The 24,883-nt window shown below is 36.5% G+C and overlaps 2 protein-coding genes across 6 annotated transcripts in view; both read right to left on the reverse strand.

Annotated features, from left to right (window-relative positions):
- On the reverse strand, nt 1-24,757 carry LOC128686287 (zinc finger CCCH domain-containing protein 10). Of its 2 annotated transcripts, none has more exons than XM_053773126.2 (5): nt 24,600-24,757; nt 23,036-23,281; nt 22,087-22,222; nt 17,750-18,214; nt 1-9,185 (listed from the first exon to the last, which is right to left on the reverse strand). In XM_053773126.2, exons 2-5 carry the CDS (start codon nt 23,266-23,268, stop codon nt 8,694-8,696), a joined length of 1,326 nt encoding a protein of 441 aa, XP_053629101.1. In that variant the 5' UTR covers nt 23,269-23,281; nt 24,600-24,757; the 3' UTR covers nt 1-8,693. The 2 variants fall into 2 exon arrangements, with proteins under 2 accessions (XP_053629101.1, XP_053629108.1); XM_053773133.2 differs by lacking the exon at nt 24,600-24,757 and adding an exon at nt 24,429-24,580.
- The window catches only part of LOC128690837 (uncharacterized), a 480,921-nt gene that overhangs the window by 195,147 nt on the left and 260,891 nt on the right, over nt 1-24,883 (reverse strand). The gene's annotated exons all lie outside the window — the stretch shown is intronic.

Genomic DNA, 24,883 nt, shown 5'->3' on the forward strand with positions numbered 1-24,883 from the left:
GGAAAATTTTGTGTATTATGATGAAATGTACAATATTTACAGATTTATATATAAAAAAATCCTTAGTAATTTGCCTGAGCTTGCAGACTTGGTTTATTTGACAAACGAAAGTTCTGCCACACAACCCAAGCTTATATTTTCTTGCTGTGATTATTCGAAAATCATTTGAGCCATCATGAAATTAACATACGTATTCCTGAAATATTTATATTGTTAGCAATATATTTTGGAGTCTTTATTAAATGTTCCATTATTATTTATAAAAGATATATTTGTAGTTTTTGTTTCAACTCAACCTGTTCTTAATTGAAGCTCAGAACAATACATGGAGGTGTTTGGTGTTTTAAAAACAGTGTGTGCTCAGTGTATTTTACTGTGGCAGAGATTATGCACTGGGGGATATGGGGGAGGAGGACGGGTTTGCTGTTGACAGAGGATGGAGGGGAGAATTTTGTATGACCTCATCCAGGGCATTAAAAATGCCAGGGTTGCTACTGTTACAAGATATTTTCTTACACAGTAGGCTGTATGTGTACAAAGTACTAGACAAAATACAGGTAATACCAGTGTCTAATAATTTTTGTTACAAATACCCAGTACAGTACAGTAGAAAAGACAATAAATATCCAGTCCTACACATGCGTGAGTACATAAAAATAATATTCATTAGCCACTAAACCTGTGGGGGGGGGGGATGGAGACTGTGTCTGGGGGATGGAAGATGTATAATTAAATTTGATCCGAGGAAGGAAAAGGTAGCTCCAATCCCTTGGATGAAGAGCCTTTCACCAATATCAAGGCACCACCTCCCTTGAAGGGTGTGAGCACATAAAGGCCACAGACAAAAATATAAAGAGGACCACAAATAAGAAAAATGGCATCTATAACTTAAATATTGTAAAAAATTATACAGTATGAATATGTAAATTTTGAGCATTGGTCTCAACATATTGGTACAGAAATTTACAAAAATGTATTGTCAATGGCAATCAGTTAACCACTGTAATACATTCATAAAATAGGATAAGACTAACTGGATCTTTAACAAAAATATCTATTGAGGAACACTGTTCTGCACAGAAATTCTGTATTTCACTGACAGGTGCTCTGTGATACTCAGCTTTTAATCGTATAAGAAGGTGAAGCTATCAAAGATTTTTCCCATAAGCCGTAAAAAATTACATAAAATATGAATAAATGTTCTCTAGAAAGCCATGGTTTTCTGCTATATATTTTGCACAGAAACTATACAAATGCAATAATTACCATTACTTCTATGAAAGCAATGATGTCACAGTCCATACTTTCCTTATATTCTTGTTTCAGCTTCAACCATTTCAAGTAATGTATTTAAAGACCATTACAGTAATTACAATTGTTTCTAAAGACATACCACCAAAATGTTTGACAGCAATGTGTAATGTGGATAATATTAAAAAACTCCAACCCGAAGTACAAATTACTGTAGATAGCGTGGGATTACCAAAGGTATAATTCAGAGCTGAGGAGGGTTGTTGAGGTGGCTTGGGTTGAAGCTCAAGAGGATGTATAAATCATGGGTGGAAGGAGAGGGTAGAGGTCATCTCAGAAAGGGTTGGAGGGGAAGGGTAAAGAGGGGGCTTAGCATCTCGCAAGCTCGTGTTACGGTAGAGTGGAGACACATAGTTTTTTATGATGATGCACTTTTGGTGTGAGCAAGGTAGTATTTATGAAGGGATTCAATGAAATTGGTTAGCCAGACCTGAGTCCAGGAGGTGAGGATAGAGATGATGCTGTTCAGAATCATTCGAATTGTGATGTCTGGGCACTTCTAGTAAGGCAGAAACTGAATGAATGATGATGAATGTGTTTCTTTTTTAGTCACCCTACCTCAGCGGGAGACAGTGGGTGTCAAAACACAAAAATCATGAAACAGTGTAAACTATCTACAAAACAAATGACATCAGTCATATAAAGTATTATTATTACTGTACATATTATATCACTAGTGAAGTACTATAATCACAAGATTCATATAATGCCTAGAAAATGGGAGGTAAAGATACCTATCTCCAACTGGATCAGGAGCCCTTTACTTATCTTCAGCATTTGTCTGATAATGACATAGTAACATGCTCACCAATGTGTACCGTAACTCAAACATACACATTTTGTTATGGATGCTAACAGTGTCTGGTGGAGGATTTACTAAAGGGAGGAAATAACACATCATAGCAATGCTCTAAGTACTGTACTTAAAATATATTTTAATATTTACAAAATTTATCAGTACTGTAACACTAAAAACTGGGATTTTCCCAAACAATACTTTCTCTACCTTGACGAGAGACAACTGATGTGGTAAATACTTTCTTGTTTATTACTGTAACTTAATTGCAAGATTGCATAATAATAAAATTAATATGGGCAAGGTATTCTAGCTACTTTTATGCATGTATCTACCAAAGTAAATATTTTTTGCACTTCCATGTAAGACCATTGTGTAGTACACACATTGATCTTAAGCAATCTATTGTATCTATCATTTGTCTCACGTGCTCAGTTTCTCTTTCACTGTGAATGTTACAGAGACTACATAAAAAAAATCACAGATAATGATCATACCCACACCTTCAAATCTTAGGGCTATAGTAAACACACTTAAGATGATAAAGAATGATGAATGCTCTTTTGAACATACTGAAAAAGGTTTTAATGCTAACTTGTATACTGAACCCAGCATGTACAATACATGAGAGCTTGCTACATAAATATTACCATCCTTAGAAATACTGTGCAATGTTAGTATCATAGTATAAAAAAATCTTAATTACATTTCTTATCAACTGGGTAATAACCCTGAGAATAAAGTGTAGGCAACTCAAAAACCTTGACAAAGCTTTGTGTCTGCACTAAACACTACAGCACCTTGACAAAGCTTTGCATGTCTGCATTTTATACCAAAGAACCTTGACAGAGTTTTGAATGTACACACTATATACTACAGCAAGTAACATTCTCGCAATTTTTCTGATTAATGAGACTTCAATTACCTTAATGAGAAATAGCAGCAGTTATCAGCCCTTACAAAACTATATAGTACTGTACAGTAGACAGAAAAGTAATACAGTGTAGGTTATGAAGACACTAACATAACCAATTCTGAGAAAATCATGCAAGAATAATGTTGGGATAAACATGTATGAAATCTATTACAAGTGTTCACACACAGTTTGTTCCCTCTCTCTCAAAATGCTTTTTAGTTCTATTGCTATTCTAATGGACTGGTTTGGAAGTAGTTTACTAATAAAGCTGTCAGGCCACATAACCATTAGACTGTTTATTCTGGAATAAGCCAACTGGTCTCTTTCTTACACATGTCTTACATCCATATATTCAATGTTTTAATTATCATTATATCCCAGAGTAATAACCATAAACCCACAACAAAATCAGGGAGTAAAGTGCAGCTAAGACAGTCAAGAGGAATTATAATAATACTATACCTAAATTACTGGAACAGAAATAAATTTCATACGGGATGGCAGAAGCACAGTAGTAAAAGTAGTAGATAGTAGAAATAGTAGTAGTAGAAATAGTGGTAGAAATAGTGGTATTAGTAATAGTAGTAGAAGTAATAGTAGTAGCAGTAATAATAGTAGTAGTAGTAGTAGTAGTAGTAACAGTAGCAGTAATAGTTGTAATGAGGAAGTAACAGTAGTGGCAATGGTAGACCAAGTGGTAAAAGTAACTGTAGAGAGAGTAGTAATAGTACAACTGGTTTTATCATTACTGCTGCTACTTTCTCATTACTACTTATACTAATTCAAATGATGTATCTGATATTAAGATAAGCATCAATTCTGAAGCAAATTTCCTTTTGCATTAACAAACTGTATTCATTTAATCACAAGTAATGCAAGGCTTAAATATGGAAGGATATAGGTGCAAAATCTTTCATTATTAACAGAATCCAAAAGAAATATCTAGCACTTTTAATTATTATAAAGCAATCCCTTGTTTTCACAGCCTTCTGATTAGCAGTATGGTTATTGTGTAAACCAAATTTTATTTTATATTATGTACAAATGGCAATAATGTGTTACATGAATGTATTTCACTTAATATTTTATGAAATATTAACAGTTTAGCAATACAAGAAACATGTAGTTTGCCCTATTGTCAATTTTGTGTTCATGTCTGGTAGCCACAGTCGTTTGTTTTACTCAACCTGCATTACTCTAGTAGTTCAACTCACAAATGGTGCTCCATAACCATACCTGCTACTGTAATACTGTGCTGTTATTTACATACTGCTCTACTATCTTGCATCATGTCTTTTAAGCACAAAATAAGTAGGAAAGGAGAATCTACTGAAAAGAAGTGAAAATATTGATACAAGTTTGAAATTACTGGACATTTTCTATTCCCAAAATGTTCTATCCAAACTATAAACCTAACTCACCTTTCAACATTGATTCAAGGTATAGTATCCACATTAGCAATTTCTGCATGTGACTTATTATATGGATGCAGTTCCCATTAACTTGGAGGGCTTACTGTATTAAACATATTAATTTTCTTTAAATTTAACATTTATTAAGAGAACCACACATGTATGTAATGTATGTACGTATGTATGCATGTGGGAATGCACATTCTGCATACCACCCACGAAACACCACTGCCTCATACCCTTATCCCCAACACTATGCACAATGAACCCATAAAAATTAAGTTAGCCAAAGTGTAGAAAAAAGTTAATATCTAGGCAAGCAAGTGCTGTTTTAGCCAGTTCTAACCCTCAACCTGCTCTACCATGTCTCACTGAGGCTGACTGACAAAAAGAAGATAGTCCCCTGGCCCTGAGCTCCTATTTCAACCACCATGTCATCCATCTTCCATATATCTTAGCTAATGGAATGGATGCCAGTCAGGGGCCAGCATATGGCCATTATAATTGCACAACTAGCAATGCTGAGAGAAACACACGACAACCTTCTGGATGATCACATAGCCTAAACAGTAAAGGGTTTATCTGTCAACATGATGGGTTTCCTGGATGAAGGCATATTATTAGATGATCTAATACTGTATATACAAAGCAACTACTATCAAAACCCTCCAACATATCCCCAAAACAACTTGATAAAATTGAATGGAGGTTCCTCTATTGTAGATGCTTAACCAAAATGAAGGCATAGCACAACCTGCTACTATTTTATGATGTTTATCTAGCCAAGCCGTCAAGAGGGGGCAAGCTGCTAGCCTTGTAGGAATTACATAAACAACACATTTTCCTAAAGCTGGCATTTTGATGCATCTTCCCCACGATAATAATAGCAGAGGCAAACTCAACAAATGTTTCTCAGACTTGTGAAACTGCAATGACAAGATTGTAAACAAATCACTGAATGGAAAGTTTAAACTCATGGTAAGCCAGTCCTAAAACTAGAAGACCAGTACACTATCCACTGTACCATGATGGCCTAATAAGATTCATTTGACTAGGTGTATTTCTACACATGGTAAGAAGGTTAGATTGGGCCCCACTGTAATCACAAATGCATGTTTCTACAGATGAATTTCACACCAGAATGTGTCGTAATGACACAGTTGTAAATAACTGTATTAAGTCATTCATGATGGCTTCAAAGAAGCCCAAGCTAGAGCTCTCCACTGCTATGGTAGTGTGAAATTGTCTGAGAAACTCTACCTCAACAGCCATCTCCCATCAAGGTAGAGTGACCCAAAGAAGGAAATGCATTCACCACTTTCATTCAATCTTTGTCTTATCACAAGTGTACTGATATCACACTCAGTTTATCCCCCCAGATGCAACTGAGAGTGGAAAGGGCAGTGCAGGCACTGCCCTTCCCACTTCCAGAACTCAAGTTCATTTAACTGGTTTTTGCTGAATCCCTTCATAAAAGCTATCTTGTTCACATTGACTGATGAAAAATGAAAACCCACTTGGACAGAAAGTTGAAACAGACTCTTCAGCAGATGAAAGGGGTATGAATTAATATTTTATCTTTAAAGAAAGTGCAAAATCCTCAGGGGTAATACAGCACCTTGGGCAATCAAAGCCATACAGATCTCATCCAAGTGAAGGGAAGTCAGGTTCAATTCCTTAGATCAGGAATCCTTCACCAGTGAATAAGTTGGACTGCATGTGGATAGCACTAAAAGCCTGACTGATTAGGCCATCCATCAGGAGGCCTGGTCTGGGACTGGGCTGGGAGAGAAGGGAAAAGGTAGATAGACAATGACCTCAGAAATCATATCCAGGTCAACCTCCCTTAAGGGTAAAGATGTGAAGTGTGTCTCAAATTTAATCAAACCGAATCATACAGAGCTCTCTAACCTGGTTATAAAGTCTCTCTCCACATAGTTTCTCACTTTTCATATTCATACTTACATATACAGTATATATAGCAAACCCTCAATGAAATGAATTAATGGGGAGGAGAGAGTGGCTGGTAATGATGACTGTGGTGGATAGAAATGAGATTGCTTTTTTTTTTATTATTGTAATAACCTTTGATGAGTTTCGAGAGTCTTACTACTCTCGGAGCACGGCCATGGGCCAGGCTCGTAAAAATGGACAATTCTGTAAACAATGGACTTTATCCACCGTTTCCAAATCAAATGACCAAGCAGGTTTTGTACCATATGTACTTCCAAAGTCCATCAAATTGAGATCCATTAAATCTAGGGTTTATTGTATATGATGGTTATACATCAATGGTATGCAATACCGACAAGATGAAGAATTAGACACGTGCAACATCTGGGTATCTTTATTTGTAGATGCTTCACCAACCAGTGGCTTTATCAATACAATACAAGGACTTAATGTGAAGAATTATATATAAAAGATGAGGCACTGATTACCTCATCTTTTGTATACATATAATTCTTCACATTATGTCCTTGTACCGTACTGATAAAGCCACTGGTTGGCAAACCTTCTACAAATAAAGATACCCAGATGTTGCACATGTTTCTAATTCTTCATCATCTGTATATGGTAAATGAATAATTCCAAGTGAAAAAATGCAATACAATTACTACAGAAGCACCTCAGAAAAACTATTATACTGTATTTCTAAAATTTAAAGTACACTACGACCTCTCATGAACAGACTAATTGGGGGAAGGAGTGTACAATAATGCCAAATGTCCATAACTCTCAAATTATGGAATAAATATTTCATGATTGTCTGGTTGTCTTCTGAAGTAGTGGACTTGGTCTGCTAATGCAGAAGACAATTGGACACTAAGAATATAGGTATTGTAACCTGTAGTACTACAGCATAGTAATGTACTGTATATTAATTTTATAGTACGCTCCATAATTTACAGTAATTTTGTTTACCTTTCCTGGTGGAGAGATGAGGTGTAAACTGCCATGATCGATAGTGGAAACTCAAAATAACTTCTAATGGGTTAAAGGAAATGTAAAGCTCTACCAGTGAAAATAATGTAGATGGCCGAGATGATGTAGATGGCTAAGAAGACGTAGATGGCTAAGATGAAAATAGTTCGGAAATTGATGAAAGATGAACAGGTTAAAAGCACAAGTGTAAATTTTTCTTGCTTCTGCAGATATCAGACGCTGTTTCTTAACATCATATTCCTCGCACACCCATGCCACTGAGATACCAGACTCAACCTTCTTTAATAATTAAAGTTTCTCCTTAACACTGAGAGCCACACATTTTCTCTTGGCACCACCACTTGCTTTAGAAGCCATTGTTACTTGCACTTTACTTAAATACGTATGTTAAAAAAGTCACATAAAATGCTCTAAATCCAGGGAAAATTAGAGCCTGAATGATGAGTGTAGGCATTGGTGAACACAAACAAACTGGCACTGGTGCCCCACAGGTCAGTGAACAAAGAAAATGGACAGCTCTTGGACATGGCCACTGTGGCAAGTGCCAAACAAATGTTGTGCCCTTGATGTGACTGTTATGACCAATACTGAACACACGTCAAAGTTAAAAGACTTAGTCCGATACTTCGGAAGACAACTGGACATTATTGCTACTGACAAAATGCAGAATTATAGACTTTTGTTCAATAATTAGAAAGTTTGTCCAGCCAGTTTTTTCTCTGAAAATGCATAAATCCATTAATGAGAGGTATTACTGCACACTGCTTTCAATCAAATTACCATGAAAAGTACAACTGATTAACCTGCCTCTCTATTTACAATGTAATATCATTACATGTACTTAAATTTCAGAAAAAAGTGAATACAACATTCACTTTTACTCAACTCTCAATATGAAAATGAAACAAAATATTGTACAGACGAACATTCTAATAAAAAAGTATGTAAACATTAATTTTAGTTCTCAAGAAAATTTGCTTCCAAATAAACAAATGGGATTGAAAAACAACCAATGTATGTACTTAACATCTACATTATTATGATTAGATTCCATATAAATTTTTTGGATTATTCAATTTTTATTGAATGTTAGCACAAAAATGTGAAAACAAGTGCATAGGGTAAATATTTAATTTGAAATGTTCGCCTTTAAAAATGATTTATGAATTTATAATGATCCCTGTTGACTGGGATGACCCCAAATGGTTACATATGTGGAAGGAAGGATGTGAGTAGCAACATCAGACACAGGGACAATGCTCGATGAGACAACTGTTGACGACACCGTGACCGGGCCACGGCTGGCCTGGCTTCATTGGAGCTGAGGTCTAAGCCCTGGCTGAGTCATAATGGGGTATGAAACTAAGTGACCTGTAGCTCCACTCATTGATATTGCCTGTGCCATGCTCTGAGCAGATGGTGGAGCCATGGAGGGGGTCATGGAAGTGGCTGGAGCAATCTGTGGATTGAGAGATACTGTGGACACTTGAGCCAGAGACACCTGAACCCCACCTACTGAGCCTACAACAGCAGGGCCTGGAGGTGCCACTCCCACTGCTTGTGATGGAGCCATTGATTGAGGAGGTGCTTGCTGTGGAGCTTGTGGAGGGGGAGGTGGTCGAGGTGGGCCTGGAGGTAGTGCTACTACAGATCCATCAGAAGTTATGGGCATTGGCTGAGAAAGCCGAGCAGCAGTGAGAGGCTGAACGCTGGTTGCCACAGGAATAGTGGAGGGTAAACTTACTGCAGGAACTGTAACTGCAGTCATACTGCCGCCTGCCTTGCTCAGTCGCAAAGTTGTTACCTGAAAAAGCAAATTAATATAGTGAAATTCAAAGATGTACTGCTGAACCTTGCTAATGGATCTTTCAATAAAACATCCGCTGAAGATCCAGATTAGCTATTTAAAATATCTTATAATACGCAATAATTTTTACTGGTTTATTACTGATTAGCTGACAACTAGTGGTTCAAAATATAACAGTACTCAGTGGCCACAAGGTCCTAGGTTCAATCCTTAGGCAAGGCACAATATATGTATAGCAAGTCTCCTTATTCCCTTTGCTGTTTTCACCTAGCAGCAACTAAATGACTGAGTGCTAGGAAATCATTATGGGTGACATTTTGGGGGTGGTATACCATAGGCAGCAGCTAGGACCAGGCTTTGAAAAAGGCTGAGATAAGATAACAGTTCATAGCCTGTAAATATAAATTATAACAAATGATTATTGGAAAAGTTGTATGGCAGGTATTAATGCCGATATCAAGCAGGTATAAGCACACACAAGGCAATCTCAACATAATATGGCAAAGACACAAATGCAACACATAGGACATTTAATTAAGAAAAGTTTGCCTGCTTGGAGCTTTTTCAATCCAACACAGAGAACAGTAAAATGCAGAATATGTAGAGAAATGATGTTAGGTGAGCTAGACTGGATCAGGCCTGACTTCCCTCCCCTCCATATTTTTTTCCCGTTCTCTGCACTGGATTGAAAAAAATATGACCACAGTGAGAAAACATTGAATTAAATGCCCAAAGTCTTATATCAAGACAAACATCAAGCAGTTAATCACAAGTGGAGGGCCAAGGCTTTTTTATGGCCTCCAAGTTTTTAATAACCACAAGACTTTTTAAAAGTTCAATGTTTGACTTTATATTGTAGACTACTGTAATGCATGTAGAGTAATACAATATTCACAAAATATTGATCAGAAAGATGGTCAAAGCTTCCTAGGTAAACATTTTGTACAATGAGTAATGGATTAGTAGTGGCAGGTAATGAGAATACTTCCCAATTCCATATGTATTTAACATATATGTATGTAGGATCTGTCCAGTTATTTACATACTCCTGCACTTTCCAATATATGTCACCCACCCATTGACATACATTATCCTTTGTTTTTACCCTGTGTTTTTAACATTTTGCTTTCCATAACAAATACTATATTACTGTATATAATACCGTATGTAATATTCATTCCACAGAATATTAGTTAAAAAATGTACGTCATGGCTGTCTGGGAAAATATTTTTGCACAGGGATTGATGGTGTAACCAGTGGTGGGAGGTACATATACAAGCTTTACAGGTTCAGAGAAAACAACCCCATTTCATATGCTGTACAATTAGCACCTGCATATACAGAAATTCTAAATTATTTTCATCAAAACAGAATGTAATACAGCCAAAATAAATTGTGACTGTTCACACAATTAATAAAAGTTACACAGTAATGCCACTGTATGAGCTGCCACAACATTACTGGTGTGCAAAGAATGGAGTTTAAAGGCTTGATGGTAAACAGTCCTGGTAGCCACTGACTGGCCCTGACACTGAGCATCATGCTTAATATCAATATTTTATTGACAATACCTCGTAGATTTTGCTACTTTTTGGTTTGAATTTTTTTTTTCATTTTTGTTTAATTTGGTTACCTTATACTAGCACTAGATTTTACAGTACTTTTAACAAGCTTGATATATATATATGTAAGCTTTCCGATTTCAAATTTCATTGCTTTTATTTGATGCGACACCTAAAATTCAAATCCACAAGTTATCAGCCCCAAAGTAATTCCTTATTTTTACATTTCAATGTCATGTTTTGAGTGTGCCATGTGCACATTTAAACTCAAAGCTTTTATGTTAATACAGTAGTATTTCACTGTTTGCTAGACAATTTCATGCATTTGTATTAAAGATGTATCTTGAAGCAACGCTAATAAATCTATGGTGTGTTATGTGGGAAGAGGAAGTTCACATCAGTGCATGAACACTATGTGCTATCACCTCCAAAGACCACTGACACCAACCAACTGGAGGTAAGATAGGCGAAGCAATTTTCTCATTTTTTTTACATATATATAAGCTTACGTTTATCAACTTCACTGAATTTTGGTATAAGTTCATGATACAGAAGTTGAGTTCATATAATTTTGGTAGAACTGGGTCAAGAAATGTAGATTAATTCCAAGTAATCTATTTTCTTAGTTATTTTTATGAAATATACTAAACTTTGTTACAGTTTCGTTTTGTGTGGTGGATTCACAAAATTTTAGTAGAAACTGGTAAAGAAATTTGGATTTTGATAAAGTTTTGTGAACTGGTACAGCAATTTTTTTTTAAACACACTGTCCATCTCCCACCGAGGCAGGGTGGGAGGTGCAACAATACTACAGTTCAGATGCCCCTCCAAACTGCAAATATCCCCACCCCCTCCTTAATAGTGCAGACGCTATACTTCCTAACTCTAGGACCTAGTTCAGCTAACCTGTTTTCCTAAAGCAGTTCATATATATGTTACCTTGCTCACACTCCATCAGTAATGAAGAATTATTTTTAATATATTTTTCTAATTTATTTTAGTATCAAATATTCTCTTGTATAGTATCGAAACACTAAATATGATCCGCTATATGGAATTAGCTAATAAAAATTACCCATAATTCTAATGTTCTTAACCATACTTTCAATTATCCATGCACTTCCCTGACAATTCCTCATTCATTACTGCTAGACAAGCACCTGTGCTGTTATACTGGGAGATTTTAAAAAATTAATAAAGTACTGAGTTTGACTTAAACTGGAATAAAATGGAGATAGTAGGTCACTATATGAGCAACTGCTATTGTCTACTCCTCTTAAAATATGAGTAGATGAACCTGATACACATTCAACTGCCAAAGCATGATTTCTCTTGACAATCAGGTCAGTTAACTGTAACTAAATCATGTGAATTTTCTACCTGATAATACAACTTTGATTAACCCTTTGACTGTCGCGGCCGTATATATACGTTTGCGAGGTACCGTGTTTGACGTATATATACTCATAAATTCTAGCGGCTTCAAATCAGGCAGGAGAAAGCTAGTAGGCCCACATGTGAGAGAATGGGTCTGTGTCGTCAGTGTGCACCACATAAAAAAAATCCTGGAGCACGCAGTGCATAATGAGAAAAAAAAAACTCCGACCGTTTTTTTTAATTAAAATGCCGACTTTGTGGTCTATTTTCGTATAGTATTTGTGGTTGTATTCTCGTTTTCTTGGTCTCATTTGATAGAATGGAAACTATATTATAGAAATGGAGGTGATTTTGATTAATTTTACTATAAAAAGAACCTGGAAATGGAGCACAAAGTACAGGAAATGTTTGATTTTTGCCGATGTTCAAAAGTGAACAAATGATGTCATTGTCCAATAAATGTCCAAATAGCCATTATAATACGCAGTCATGAATGGGTTGATGTAATTTTTACAATTATTACAGTATTGCAGTAGTCTGCATAACAGTAAATCTTCTATTTTTTGTTAGAATAAAATTTCAAAATAAAAAGCAAGAGTAATATCACAGGGACCTGGAGACATGACTGATGAACAAAGAAAATGTTATTTTAGAGCCAGGAATGTCTGCATTGTTCATTCTGGACCTTATTTTGAAATTGTCGTATTTTTTAATTTTCGTGAAATTGGCCAAATTGCAAATTTCTGACCATGTTATTGGGTAGTTGAAATCGGTAAATGGGCAGTTTCTTGTACTCAATCGATAGAAAAAATAGAGTTCTGAAGAAATAGTTATGAGTTTGGTTGACTGGAATAACGGAATTAGCCGAAAATAGGGCTCAAAGTGGGCGAAATTGCCGATTTTTAAATATCGCCGAAGTCGCTAACTTCGCGAGAGCGTAATTCCGTCAGTTTTCCATCAAATTTCGTTTTTTTGGTGTCTTTACAATCGGGAAAAGATTCTCTATCATTTCATAAGAAAAAATAATTTTTTTTTTTTTCGAATATTTTGCGACACCAGAAGCAACTTCAGGATTTGGCCCTTCGACAGTCAAAGGGTTAATTTCTCCATTTTATTCACTGTCAGTGATAACTCACAAGGTCATAAAGGGATAGCAGCTGTTCCTCTGCATGTCTCTTACTTAGGCATTTTAATGTAAAAATAAAATATTTGGCAAACCGAATGTGTAAGTTTAAACAAACCAAAATTTTAAAATCTGAATATTTGTTAAACTAAAGATGCCAGAACTTTAGCAGAAGTGAGCTTACAAGTGGTACTTAAAAAGGTTTACCACAGTGCAGTTACATATTTCTACACTATGGTAAATAAAAAATACTGACTTTTTCAGTTTATACACAGAACTTTGAATAGATGATGAGCACAGTAACATATATGAAGAGATTCAAGAAAACTGGTTAGTCAGCCTTGAGTCCTGTAAGTGGAAAATACAGTGCTTGCACACTGAAGGAGGGGATGGGACATCGCACAAGAGTGTCATTTGAATTGTGATGTTTGTGAACTTCTGGCACGACTGCTACAGAATGAATGGTGGTGAATGAGTTTTCTTTCGTGGGCTACCCTACTTGGATGAGAAACAGCTGGTATGTTAAAAATATAAATTCAGTATCTTGGTTTTTAAATGTTTTAGAATTATAGTTTACACACATAATAGTATATTTTCTATTTTTTTTTTTTCAACAAGTCGGCCGTCTCCCACCGAGGCAAATATTTGGACATATAACTCTCCCCCACCCACAACCCCTAAAATAAAAAAATCCTAAGAGACATTGAACAATGAGATAAACATCTGAAAGTTACACATGGCATGTTAGTGTGCAACCTCAGGCATGTGAAGGATTGAGGCATAGTCAGAGTACAAGTTTGAATTGTTCCAAAACCTCCTATGCCTATATACTCCCTTTTACCTTGCTATAAGCATAAAGGAATATATCAGAATCACCCAATATTGTTATCATAATTTTTTGACATTTTACAATACATTTTTCATTACCAGTAATCAAATATTCCAATCAAAATTTGTCTGTGTTGGTCTCTCATATTTTTTTGCCCATGAAAATTTCATGAGAAACACTTTAGATGATCCACATTTTATTTAAATCAAACCTAAAATGTACTTTCATATTTTTCCAAAAGTATTATTAACCCTCTCAGGGTCGGTGCCGTACATGTATGGCTTGAGAGCCAGGGTTGGTGCCGTACGTGTACAGCTTGAGAGCCAGGGTCGGTGCCGTACTTATACGCCAAAATTTTATTGCCTTCAAATCGAGCGGAAGAAAGCTGGTAGGCCTACATATGAAAGAATGGGTCTAGTGTGGTCAGTGTGCACAGTATAAAAAAAAATCCTGCAGTATGCAGTACATAATGGTTTAATACAGTGACTTTGCAATGTATTTTCTTATGGTATTTATGGTTGTATTCTCGTTTTCTTGCTCTCATTTGATAGAATGGAAGGTATATTACAGAGATAGAAATGATTTTGATTGGTTTCACGATGAAAAGTACCTTGAAACTGAGCTCAAAGTAGCGGAAATGTTCGATTTTTGCTGATGTTCAAGAGTAAACAAATCACCCCCCGCATCCAATACACGTCAACTGGTGAGTCTAGTATTCTTTCACAAGTGTGCTGATATTATTTATACCATTTTTACAATAATGCAGTAGTCTACATAACAGTAAATCTTCTATTTTTTGTGAGAATAAAAATTCAAAACAGAAAGCAAGAGTAATATAAGGGGCCTGGAGACATGACTAATGAACAGAGAAAATGTTATTTTAGTGCCAGGAATGTCTGTCTTGTTTATTCTGGACTTTATTTTGATATTAGTATCTTTAGAAATTTGTGTGAAATTGGCCAAATTGCCAATTTCTAACCACTTTATTGGGTAGTTGAAATCGGTAAATGGGCGGTTTGTTGTCCTCAATCAATACAAAAAATGGAGTTCTAGTGAAATGGCTATGATTTTAGTCGACTGAAACAATGGAATTGACTGAAAATAGGGCTCAAAAAGTGCAAAATCGCCGATGCGTAAAGATCGCCGATATCACTAACTTTGCGAGAGCGTAATTTTGTAAGTTTTCCATCAAATTTCATACTTTTGGTGTCTTTACCATCAGGAAAAGATTCTCTATCATTTTATAAGAATTTTTTTTTTTTTTTGAAAATTTTTCGACCCTGAGAGCAAGTTCAGAATCGGGGGTCTTGACCCTCAAAGGGTTAAATCATTAGGAAGCCCTAATCTCATAAGTGTCATGTAGTGCCTTATGTTATCCAAAGATGGATGAGGCACCTACAATTCCTTATATCAAGAGCCCTTGACTAGCATCAAGGCACACCAATGAAGGAAAGTTCTTTCAAATTTTTATTTAAAACTTCTCGATTCATTTGCCTTTTATCTACAGACAGATATTAAAGCTAAAAAAAGCAACCTGACAATTACTAGTTGGATACTATTGAAATATTGAAAACTAAACAGAATTCAGAATGAATCCTACCTTCCACCCTTACAAGAGCAAACCTAATAATCAAGACCACGCATCAGCAGTCATGTCCAGATATATCTTCCTTCATTGTGTAGTAAAAAAGCTTTCTGATGCTTAACTGTAAGGATCAACAAAAATAACACTATTTAACAAAGCTTCCCTAAGTAAACAAACCAAAGGAATTAATTAGCCTAAGTGATTAATTTATATAGCATACAAATGTAAATTATATAACTAAATGCAAATACAAATAAATTTTACAGCCAATATCTTTAAAGTCCATTACCTGTATTTAATTTTATATACGTACTTATTGGTAATAAGCCTTATAAATTACCATTCAGGAAACACAGTGGGAAGGAGCAGACATTCTCTGAATGTCTGCTCCTTGTTTGGTTACATTCACACTGCAGCAATGTTGAGTTACATGTCTCAATGTCCACTTTTCCCTTTTATTTATATCTCCTCTCCAGTTCTCTTTTTTTTTCCCTCCCTTAATTATGCCTTCCTGATTTTTTAACATCATTCCTCCTATTTTATATATAGTGGAACCTCAGTGTTTGAACTTCACTGGTTCCTAGTTGCCTGAACTGCAAAAAGTTCAATGTCCGAAACAGTAATTCCCAGGCTTTAATTATCAGTCTCACACACTGGAGAATGTTGAGCTGACTTTTCCCAAAGTCTCTGAGAGTTAGGTCAATGTCAGAGGTCACTTCGAAGCACTTTTGAAACAGCTTTTGTGTAAATCTTTTTACAATTTAATTGTAAACAAGCAAGTGTGCTGGGACTCCAGAAAAACGTTCAAAGACTGGGTCAATTTTTTTCTGAGAAAAACTGTTCGGACTCTGGTTCGTTCGAACACTGAGGTTCCATTGTACTTTTAGAGACAGTTACAGTCTGCTTTTCAGCAGTTGCCAAAACAGTTTATGGAATTCTTCAGATGATATTTAAACTTCCAGTGAGTACAGGTAGGTAGTATGTCTATCTTGCAACTGGCAGATGGTTTATTGAGCCTCCACCGCTCCTTGCACTGAATGACTCACATGGGTTTGTGTTTTACATAAATAAAAGTAAATGCAGCCTCTCCTCACTTAGTGATGTACTCATTTACCAACACCTCGGACTTACAACGGGCTCTCTGACCAATATGCATACCTAAATAATGAATATTAGAGCTGATTTCCTCTATTCTGTTTATTACAGTTTGGAGGGATATGTTGTGTATCTTTATACGTATATGCTTCTAAGCTGTTGTGTTCTGAGCACCTCTGCAAAAACAGTGATTATGTGTGAGTGAGGTGAAAGAGTTGAATGATGATGAAAGTATTTTCTTTTTGGGGATTTTCTTTCTTTTTGGGTCACCCTGCCTTGGTGGGAGATGGCCGACTTGTTAAAAAAAAAAAAAAAAACAAAAAAAAAAAAAAAAAAAAAAAAAAGTACACTACTGTATAGACATTTAAAAATATACCAGAAATGTTATAAATGGTGCAAATGTGACATTAAAACAATATCAAAGATAGCTGACACAAACCCACTACCAATATAGTATGCTCCTCACTTAGCAACAAATTCGGTTACCAACATGGTCTTAGGAACGGAACTCCATTGTTAAGTGAGAAGAGGCTGTATTCAGACAATACTGATAGTGCTCCTTTAAAATCTTTAATTTCTGAAAGTGGTCATGATAGTATATAGATTACACATGAAGTAACCTTACTAAAGGTAATATAGCATTAATGTATGTTGATACAAATCCAGTGAGTAGTCACTATTATTATAAGGCTTAATGATCCCGCTTTAAAATGAAAGAAATTAAACAAATCTATAATGGGTATCATTAGACATGTAAATAATGCTTCTAGTGAACAGAAAAGTATTGAACTTTTTTCCACTTATACTACAAAATCCAAACAAGAATGTTTAGCTAACTCTAGGCCTTAACAAAGACTGAAAGATTAGTTTTATGAAACTAGTGCATAATCAGCTCTCCAAAGTCATTAAGCTATTTCATAAAATAAGCCAACACAGCACTTCTGTGCATTCATCTATAGGAATATCACAAATGATAGTAAGTGACTGACCTGATCCAGAAGAAACTCATTAGTTGCTCTAAGGTCTGAAACTTCTTTTTTGAGTGATGTATTTTCCTTCTTCAGATTATCCATTTGCTTCCTCATGAGGAGAATCTCTTCCAACCCCCTTCTATCTCGTTCCTTATCTCGTTCACGATCCCTATCTCGGAATTCTCTCAAACTGATATCCCTACCAAGAATGTCCCTTCCTATCTCTTCCATGGGAAGCAAAAATTCTCCTTCTCTTTGAAAATCAATAGGAAGAAGTTTGGGTTCTAGCCTGTGTCGCTTTGGGTCTGGTGGACCCAAGCTTCCAAGCCGGTCAGGGTTGCCTGAATGTTCATAATGGTTGGCTCCTTGGTCAATATCTCCATGGTTGGTTCCATATATCTCTTGCTCATATTCCCTTTGGGTCAGATGTCGAAACTTGCACTTACCACCTCTTCGTCTTGAACATTCTCCCATTAGATAGTCCTGTTAAAATTAATATTGCCCATGTTACATATAACACAAGAGAAATATAGTAACACATACATTATATTATGGATGCTCATATCACGAGGAACTACAACCAGTGTGAGAGAATGCAGACGAACTAGAAAATACAAGATAAGAACAGGCTGTTGTAATAAAAGGTCAACCAAAAGGTTGCTATTCTGTTATTGGTTTACAGAAACTAAACAGAAACTCTTGTTCTGCCATGGCTACAAAAATACAAACTTCAATATTAATGTATAATGCTATTTTATGACATCTCTGCCAGGTTACATTACACAGTTTCCTCTTCAATAATGAAATTTGTGTATACAGTGGAACCTTGAGTTTCGGCCACCCCAAGTTTCAGCCGTTTTGAGTTTCAGTCACTTTTTTCACCTAAATTTTGTCTTGAGTTTTGAGTAGTACCTTGAGCTTCGGTAGCCGTACCAGACCTGTCTGTGCCCACACGAAGCATCCCACACATGCTTTGTGAGTCAGTCTGGCTTTGTTTCTCCTCGAGTGAACATTACCCTGCATGTTCATCCAAACATTTCACAATAATCCATTGTTTTTTGTTCAATATCTACAATACGACTGGAGGAATCACTTTAGTATCTACAACTGCATGTTGCAACCCCTGAATGGGTTGCAATGATTATTATGTATATATATAATTATTACCTTTTCATATAATTTTATATTGGTTGTATTTGCGATAATAGCTAAATCGTAAATGTATTGCTTTATATTGTTATTTGACTTAGCTTCCTTTGGTTAGGTAGGATGTAACATATTATGTGCTCAGTTCAAGTCTTGATTGTCTAACTACTGTAATTATCGCTCTTTGCTCGTTTCCCTGCCGGCTTCTTGCTGGGCAGCAACCCACGGAGCTGTCACGTGATCGAGGGGGGGGGTGTCCTCACCTCGCCTGAAGTATTCAGTCTGATCTAGACTCTCTTGGTGGTTGGACAGATTGTCTGTCTCATTATTCTTGTTAGTTCTGTAGAACTCTGTTCACAGAACATTGTATAGACTTAGTGATTTTCGACGTTGTACTGAGGTTGTGTGTCGCATAGACACTCTGAGCAACTCAGGTCCTGAGCTGTAGCTTCTGACCTAACTTGTACTGGTATCTGTGTATTATCACAGTCGGGGATTTTCTTATGCTGAACTTAGATTCAGTAGTATGGGAGATATGTGACTTTTGTGGAGGATCTGCAGATGGTCCCTACTTAGTGTCGTTATTTTATCTCCTTGTTCCTGATTCTGTGCCACAGTCGCTTGTTATATTGCTATTGGGCTTAGCATTCTTTTTATTGCTCAAGCAGACTGTTCTGACTGCCAGTCGGTCAAGAAGTTAGTTTATGTGAGGACTTTGCCAGTCACTTGTTTAAGTCTAGTCGAGTCGTGAGACAAAGCGAACTACTTAGAGCACTTACACACATACACACAAAATTACTTGTACATATTTGTAATATCTTATTAAATGTTAATGTACCAGACGGTACTTAAGAATTATAAATGTGATATGTGCTTTCAGCACAATAATATTGTACTCGAGAGAAGTGATATTATTTTGATTACTGTGATTAATTTAATTTAATTTAATTTGATAATATACCTCTAGACTTAATAAATTTATTAAATTTTAATTTCTCTAGTAGTAGCCTACCAGTTGTAATCCTGAAGCACTATTGAATCATACTGAATTCTAATGGATAACTGGACAAGGATACTGACTAATTGTTACGAAAGCCCAGTAACAGGCTGGATGCTAGAAGGGCAGTCCTTTCTAGTATTCACTGGAGATCTCTAAGCTTTTAGAATTGCATTTTTTGTAACACTGCATAAGCCTTATTGGTAAGGCTTGGCAGGGAGCGACTTCCAGAACTTTGAACTCTGCTTGGAGAAAATTGTGGCCAGAATGAGTCGAAGAGAAGGATTTTGAAGGGTTTGAGGGTGACCCTGTCAACCCTACACCTGTTGTGGAATCTTCTGTGTCTTTGGGGATGTCCATGGGGTTGGAGGTGAGTGGCCAGGATGTGGAAGAGTTGGCGGAGGACCACAGGGAAAAGCTAACCACTGAAGAGCTGCAAGACCTTCATCTGGAATAGCAACAGACCACAGCTGAAGGACTTGCTTCAGAGGAGGAGGAAGAGGGAGGGAAAGAGGTGCCTTCTTCAGAGATTAAGAAGATTTGTGCAATGTGGAGTAGGGTGCAAGCTTTTGCTGAAAAATATCACCCTGAGCAAGCTGAAACAAGCCATCTCTGCAACATGTTCAGTGACAAAACCATGTCCCATTTCAGACAAATGCTAAAGAGACGCCAGAAACAGAGCTCTCTGGACAGTTTCTTTGTACGACAGGGGTCCAGTGACTCTCAAGCTGGTCCTAGTACCTAAAGTCTTTATGGAAGATTCCCTTTCCAAACAATAATAAGTCCTCCTTCTCTCCTCCTTGTCTTCTATACGTCAACAAGAGTCTTCAATAAAGGTATGTAAATGTGATTTTAAATGTTTATTTATCTATTTCATTATTCAAGTACAGTGGACCCCCGCATAACGATCACCTCCGAATGCGACCAATTATGTAAGTGTATCTATGTAAGTGCGTTTGTACGTGTATGTTTGGGGGTCTGAAATGGACTAATCTACTTCACAATATTCCTTATGGGAACAAATTCGGTCAGTACTGGCACCTGAACATACTTCTGGAGAGAAAAAATATCGTTAACCGGGGGTCCACTGTACTAGTACAGTGGTCCCTCGCTTTTCGTAGTTCTCGGCAATCGTAAATTTCGCCAATCATAGGGGTATTTTCGTATAAACATGGACTCGCTTTTCATAGGTTGACTGGCCAATAGTAGTTCGTCCGGAATGCGTACGCACGGTGTGAGCCAGGGCGGCCTCCCTACCCAGCCACTCTGGCATTGTTTACCAGTGAGTGAAGGTCCCCTCAAGTGCTCCTACAAAATATTTCATAATATTTCACTCATTTTAGTGCTTGCAATTACTAAATAAGCTACCATGGCTCCAAAGAAAGCTCCTAGTGCCAAGCCTGTGGTAAAGAAGGTGAGAAATATGTACAGTGACACAGTCTTGGGCCATTTTAGGGAAGTGTTAAAGAGACGCCAGAAACAGAGCTCTCTCCACAGTTACTTAGCGAGACAGGACTAGAGTGACTCTCAAGGTGGTCCTAGTGGCATTAAGAAACAGAGAAGAGAAGCAACCCCTGAGAAGCAATTGGTACCTGAGGTGTTGCTGGAAGGGGATTCCCCTTCCAAACTGTAAACAATCCAATCTCTCTCCTCCTCCAGTCTCCAATACACTAAGAAGAATCTCCAATAAAGGTAAGTGTTATGCTGTTAATGTTTCATTCATCATTTACCATTGTATTGTTTATGTACTATATGTATATTTCATGTAAAAAAATTTTTTGTTTTAATACTTCTGGGTGTCAGGAACGGATTAATTGTATTTACATTATTTCTTATGGGGAAAATTGATTCGCAAATCGTAAATTTCGTTTATAGTAGCTCCTCCAGGAACGGATTAATTAAGAAAAACGAGGGACCACTGTATATGCATTTATAATTGTTTTGTGTTTGTAAACTATAGTTATTCTTTAAAAAAAGTTTTTTTTTTATTAATATTTTTGGGTGTCTGGAACGGATTAATTGGATTTACATTATTTCTTATGGAAAATACTGCTTTGACTTTCGAAGAATCTGAGTTTCGGCTGAGCTTCTTGAACGGATTATGACCGAAACACAAGGTTCCACTGTACTATATATGAAATGCAAAATCGAGTCCTTACAACAAGAGCAATTACAGAATATTACAATAACTGAATTAAACAGTAACCTTTACCTTGCAAATGGGAACATCCCCATTGAGTGTAACATCTCCAAGCTGTCCCTTGCGAATGGCCTGATCAAGAACATGTGGAGGAATATCTCCAGTGCGTAGATAATAGTCTTCATCCTCACATGTACAATGAATAAATCTTGAAAAAAAAAAAAAAGATAATATAGCAATAATAATAAATATGGCCTTATCATTGTATTGGACCTATTGAGAAAGGGGGGTCCTAGCATTATATATTTCTCAATAAGCCAAGCCTCTCACCTCTACCAAACATTGTACATGAGCCACTTTTAATAAGTAATATGCTTAAAACCACAGTAACTAAAATATGGCATTTAAGACAATTTAGAATGATATGACCTATTAAAAAGTGGATAAGCATAAGTTAGTGAAAATAATAAAAAGCAAAAATTTATCAGTACCAATTCTACTGATGTGTTCTCACAGCTACTGAAAAACTTCTCAGAGTAAAGCACTACAAAAAGACTAGAAATTTATTTACTTTAACCCCTGTTAACACCACTTATGACCCGCTGGCCTCCATATCCAACACAGCCTGCTTGATCTGGTACAATTTTATGAAGTAGTGATTCAGTTTCTTCTTGAAAACTTTTACACTTTCTCCCAAAGTGTTACTTATCTGATGGTAGCAGGCTGGAAAGTGTCCCTGTGAAGCCCCATGCTTTTCACTGCATTTATTTACACTCAGGTTCAGATAAATTAGTTTTTTTTTCAGTGTTTCTTAACAGATTTCATTCCTGTAATATTTCTATTGCAATTTTAGGGCCAGGACTAAAACCAGGCAATGGATGTGACCCTTCAACTATTAATAAATATAGTTTAATATTTTATACAGAAAATTGAGGAAATGGTTACAATGAAGACTCTATATTTCAATAAAAATACTGTAAATATAAATTAAAGCAAAATTTAAATAAATTTTGTTACTTACCTACACATTGGACGTGTACAATGTCCATTTTGGTAATCATGACAGAAGGTTAAATCAGCCTTAATCTGAGTTAATCCTTGAGGTCCCTGTTCACCATCATCAGGATGGCGGAACTTGCATCGCTTTCCGCGTCGACAAACATTCCTTAAGAAGTCACGGCAAATATTATCATCATCTCCTGTACCACCTCCACTTCCCTCATCCTTAGCGTGACCATTCATTCCCTCAACCATTTCATGATGCTGCCTGAAAATCACACTCACATGATTTGGTATGACATCACTTACATTACTAATGTTTTCTTTCATATAAATTTTATGGATAAATAGGTTACTGTGGGGAAGTACTACTAAACCTGTTGGGTGGCTTAAGATAAACTTTAATCAAGAAATTTACAAATGATTTTATAATCATTTGAATTTGTACAGTGATTCAGAGGGCACACGGATGCTGCAGGCATACATTAAATAGTAAGTTTATTTAGCCACAGGTATACATAAGTACAATTATCATACATAGTGTAAATTACCTACATTATTATAATCAAGGGGAAATGCTAAACCAGTAGGATTATACAGAGCCTGTGGGGGGGGGGATGATATGGAAGGTATTCAGGCTTAATTCAGGGAACTGGAGCACAGACCCAATTCCCTAGATCAAGAGCCCTTCACCAGTATCAAGGAACCTTCCTTGAGGGGTAAATTACCTACAATAAACCAAAAACGTCAGACAAGTGACTTATTTCCATTGAGATCCTTGTCATGTAAATTTATTATAAGATAACATAATGAGTTCAAATTGTGACTCGGTGCTTGGCAGTAAAGATGTGGTAGTGGAACAAACTATCACGTAGAATAAATAAGTTTATTTAGGTACAGATACATATACAGTTACATAAATTATCATACATATTAACATGTGTCAATTATCTAGGATAACCCCCAAAAAATCAGTAACCTAGAGTATCTTTAATTATAAATTAAATATTTATAAGTGGGAATGGTAAGGTATAAATAAGTATATTTAGGCACAGGTGCACATTAGTACAATTATCAGTGTAAATTACCTAGGATAACCCCGAAAAAAGTCAAAGTTAGGCAGGGTCAGTAAGTTTATTCAAGTACAGGTACACATAAATACAGCTACATATATTATTATACATAGCAGCATGTGTGTAGATTATCTCCTACTATAACCCTCTAAAAAAGTCAAAAGTGACTTATTCCATTGGGGTTCTTATATCACCTCCAATACACCTTGCAGGCGTACTAGTTATCTTGGGTTAGTCTACATAACGTACAATATACTTGTGACCATAGCACCCGTAAGTCTGTTTTAAAAAATTAAACTAATGAACGAGCCCTGAAAACAAAAACTTTGCATAGATATTAACCAGAGGAGCAGCACCACCACCTGGCATTGTGTTTCATCTAGCTCAGGATATCTCTGGTAATTTACATCACACCCGGCTTTATGTCAACCTATTTTGACTTTAACGAGCGAATTACAACATAGAAACACGGGGAATAACACCAACACATGGATAAATATCAAGGTTACTAACCAGTCACGCTTATAGGAAGAAACAATTGTTTACAATATGGCTGCGTGGCCAGCCAGCCTGGCTGGCTAGACAGCCTGACAGCCAGCCAGCCAGCCAGGCTGGCTAGACAGCCAGACAGACAGCCAGCCTGGTTGGCTAGACAGCCAGACAGACAGCCAGCCTGGTTGGCTAGACAGACAGACGGCCAGCCTGGCTGGCTAGATAGCCAGACAGACAGCCAGCCAAACTGGCTAGACACACAGTCAGCCAGGCTGGCTAGACAGACAGCCAGACAGACAGACAGA

Source organism: Cherax quadricarinatus, chromosome 1 (assembly GCF_038502225.1).
Source record: "Cherax quadricarinatus isolate ZL_2023a chromosome 1, ASM3850222v1, whole genome shotgun sequence".
Lineage (NCBI taxonomy): Eukaryota > Metazoa > Arthropoda > Malacostraca > Decapoda > Parastacidae > Cherax > Cherax quadricarinatus.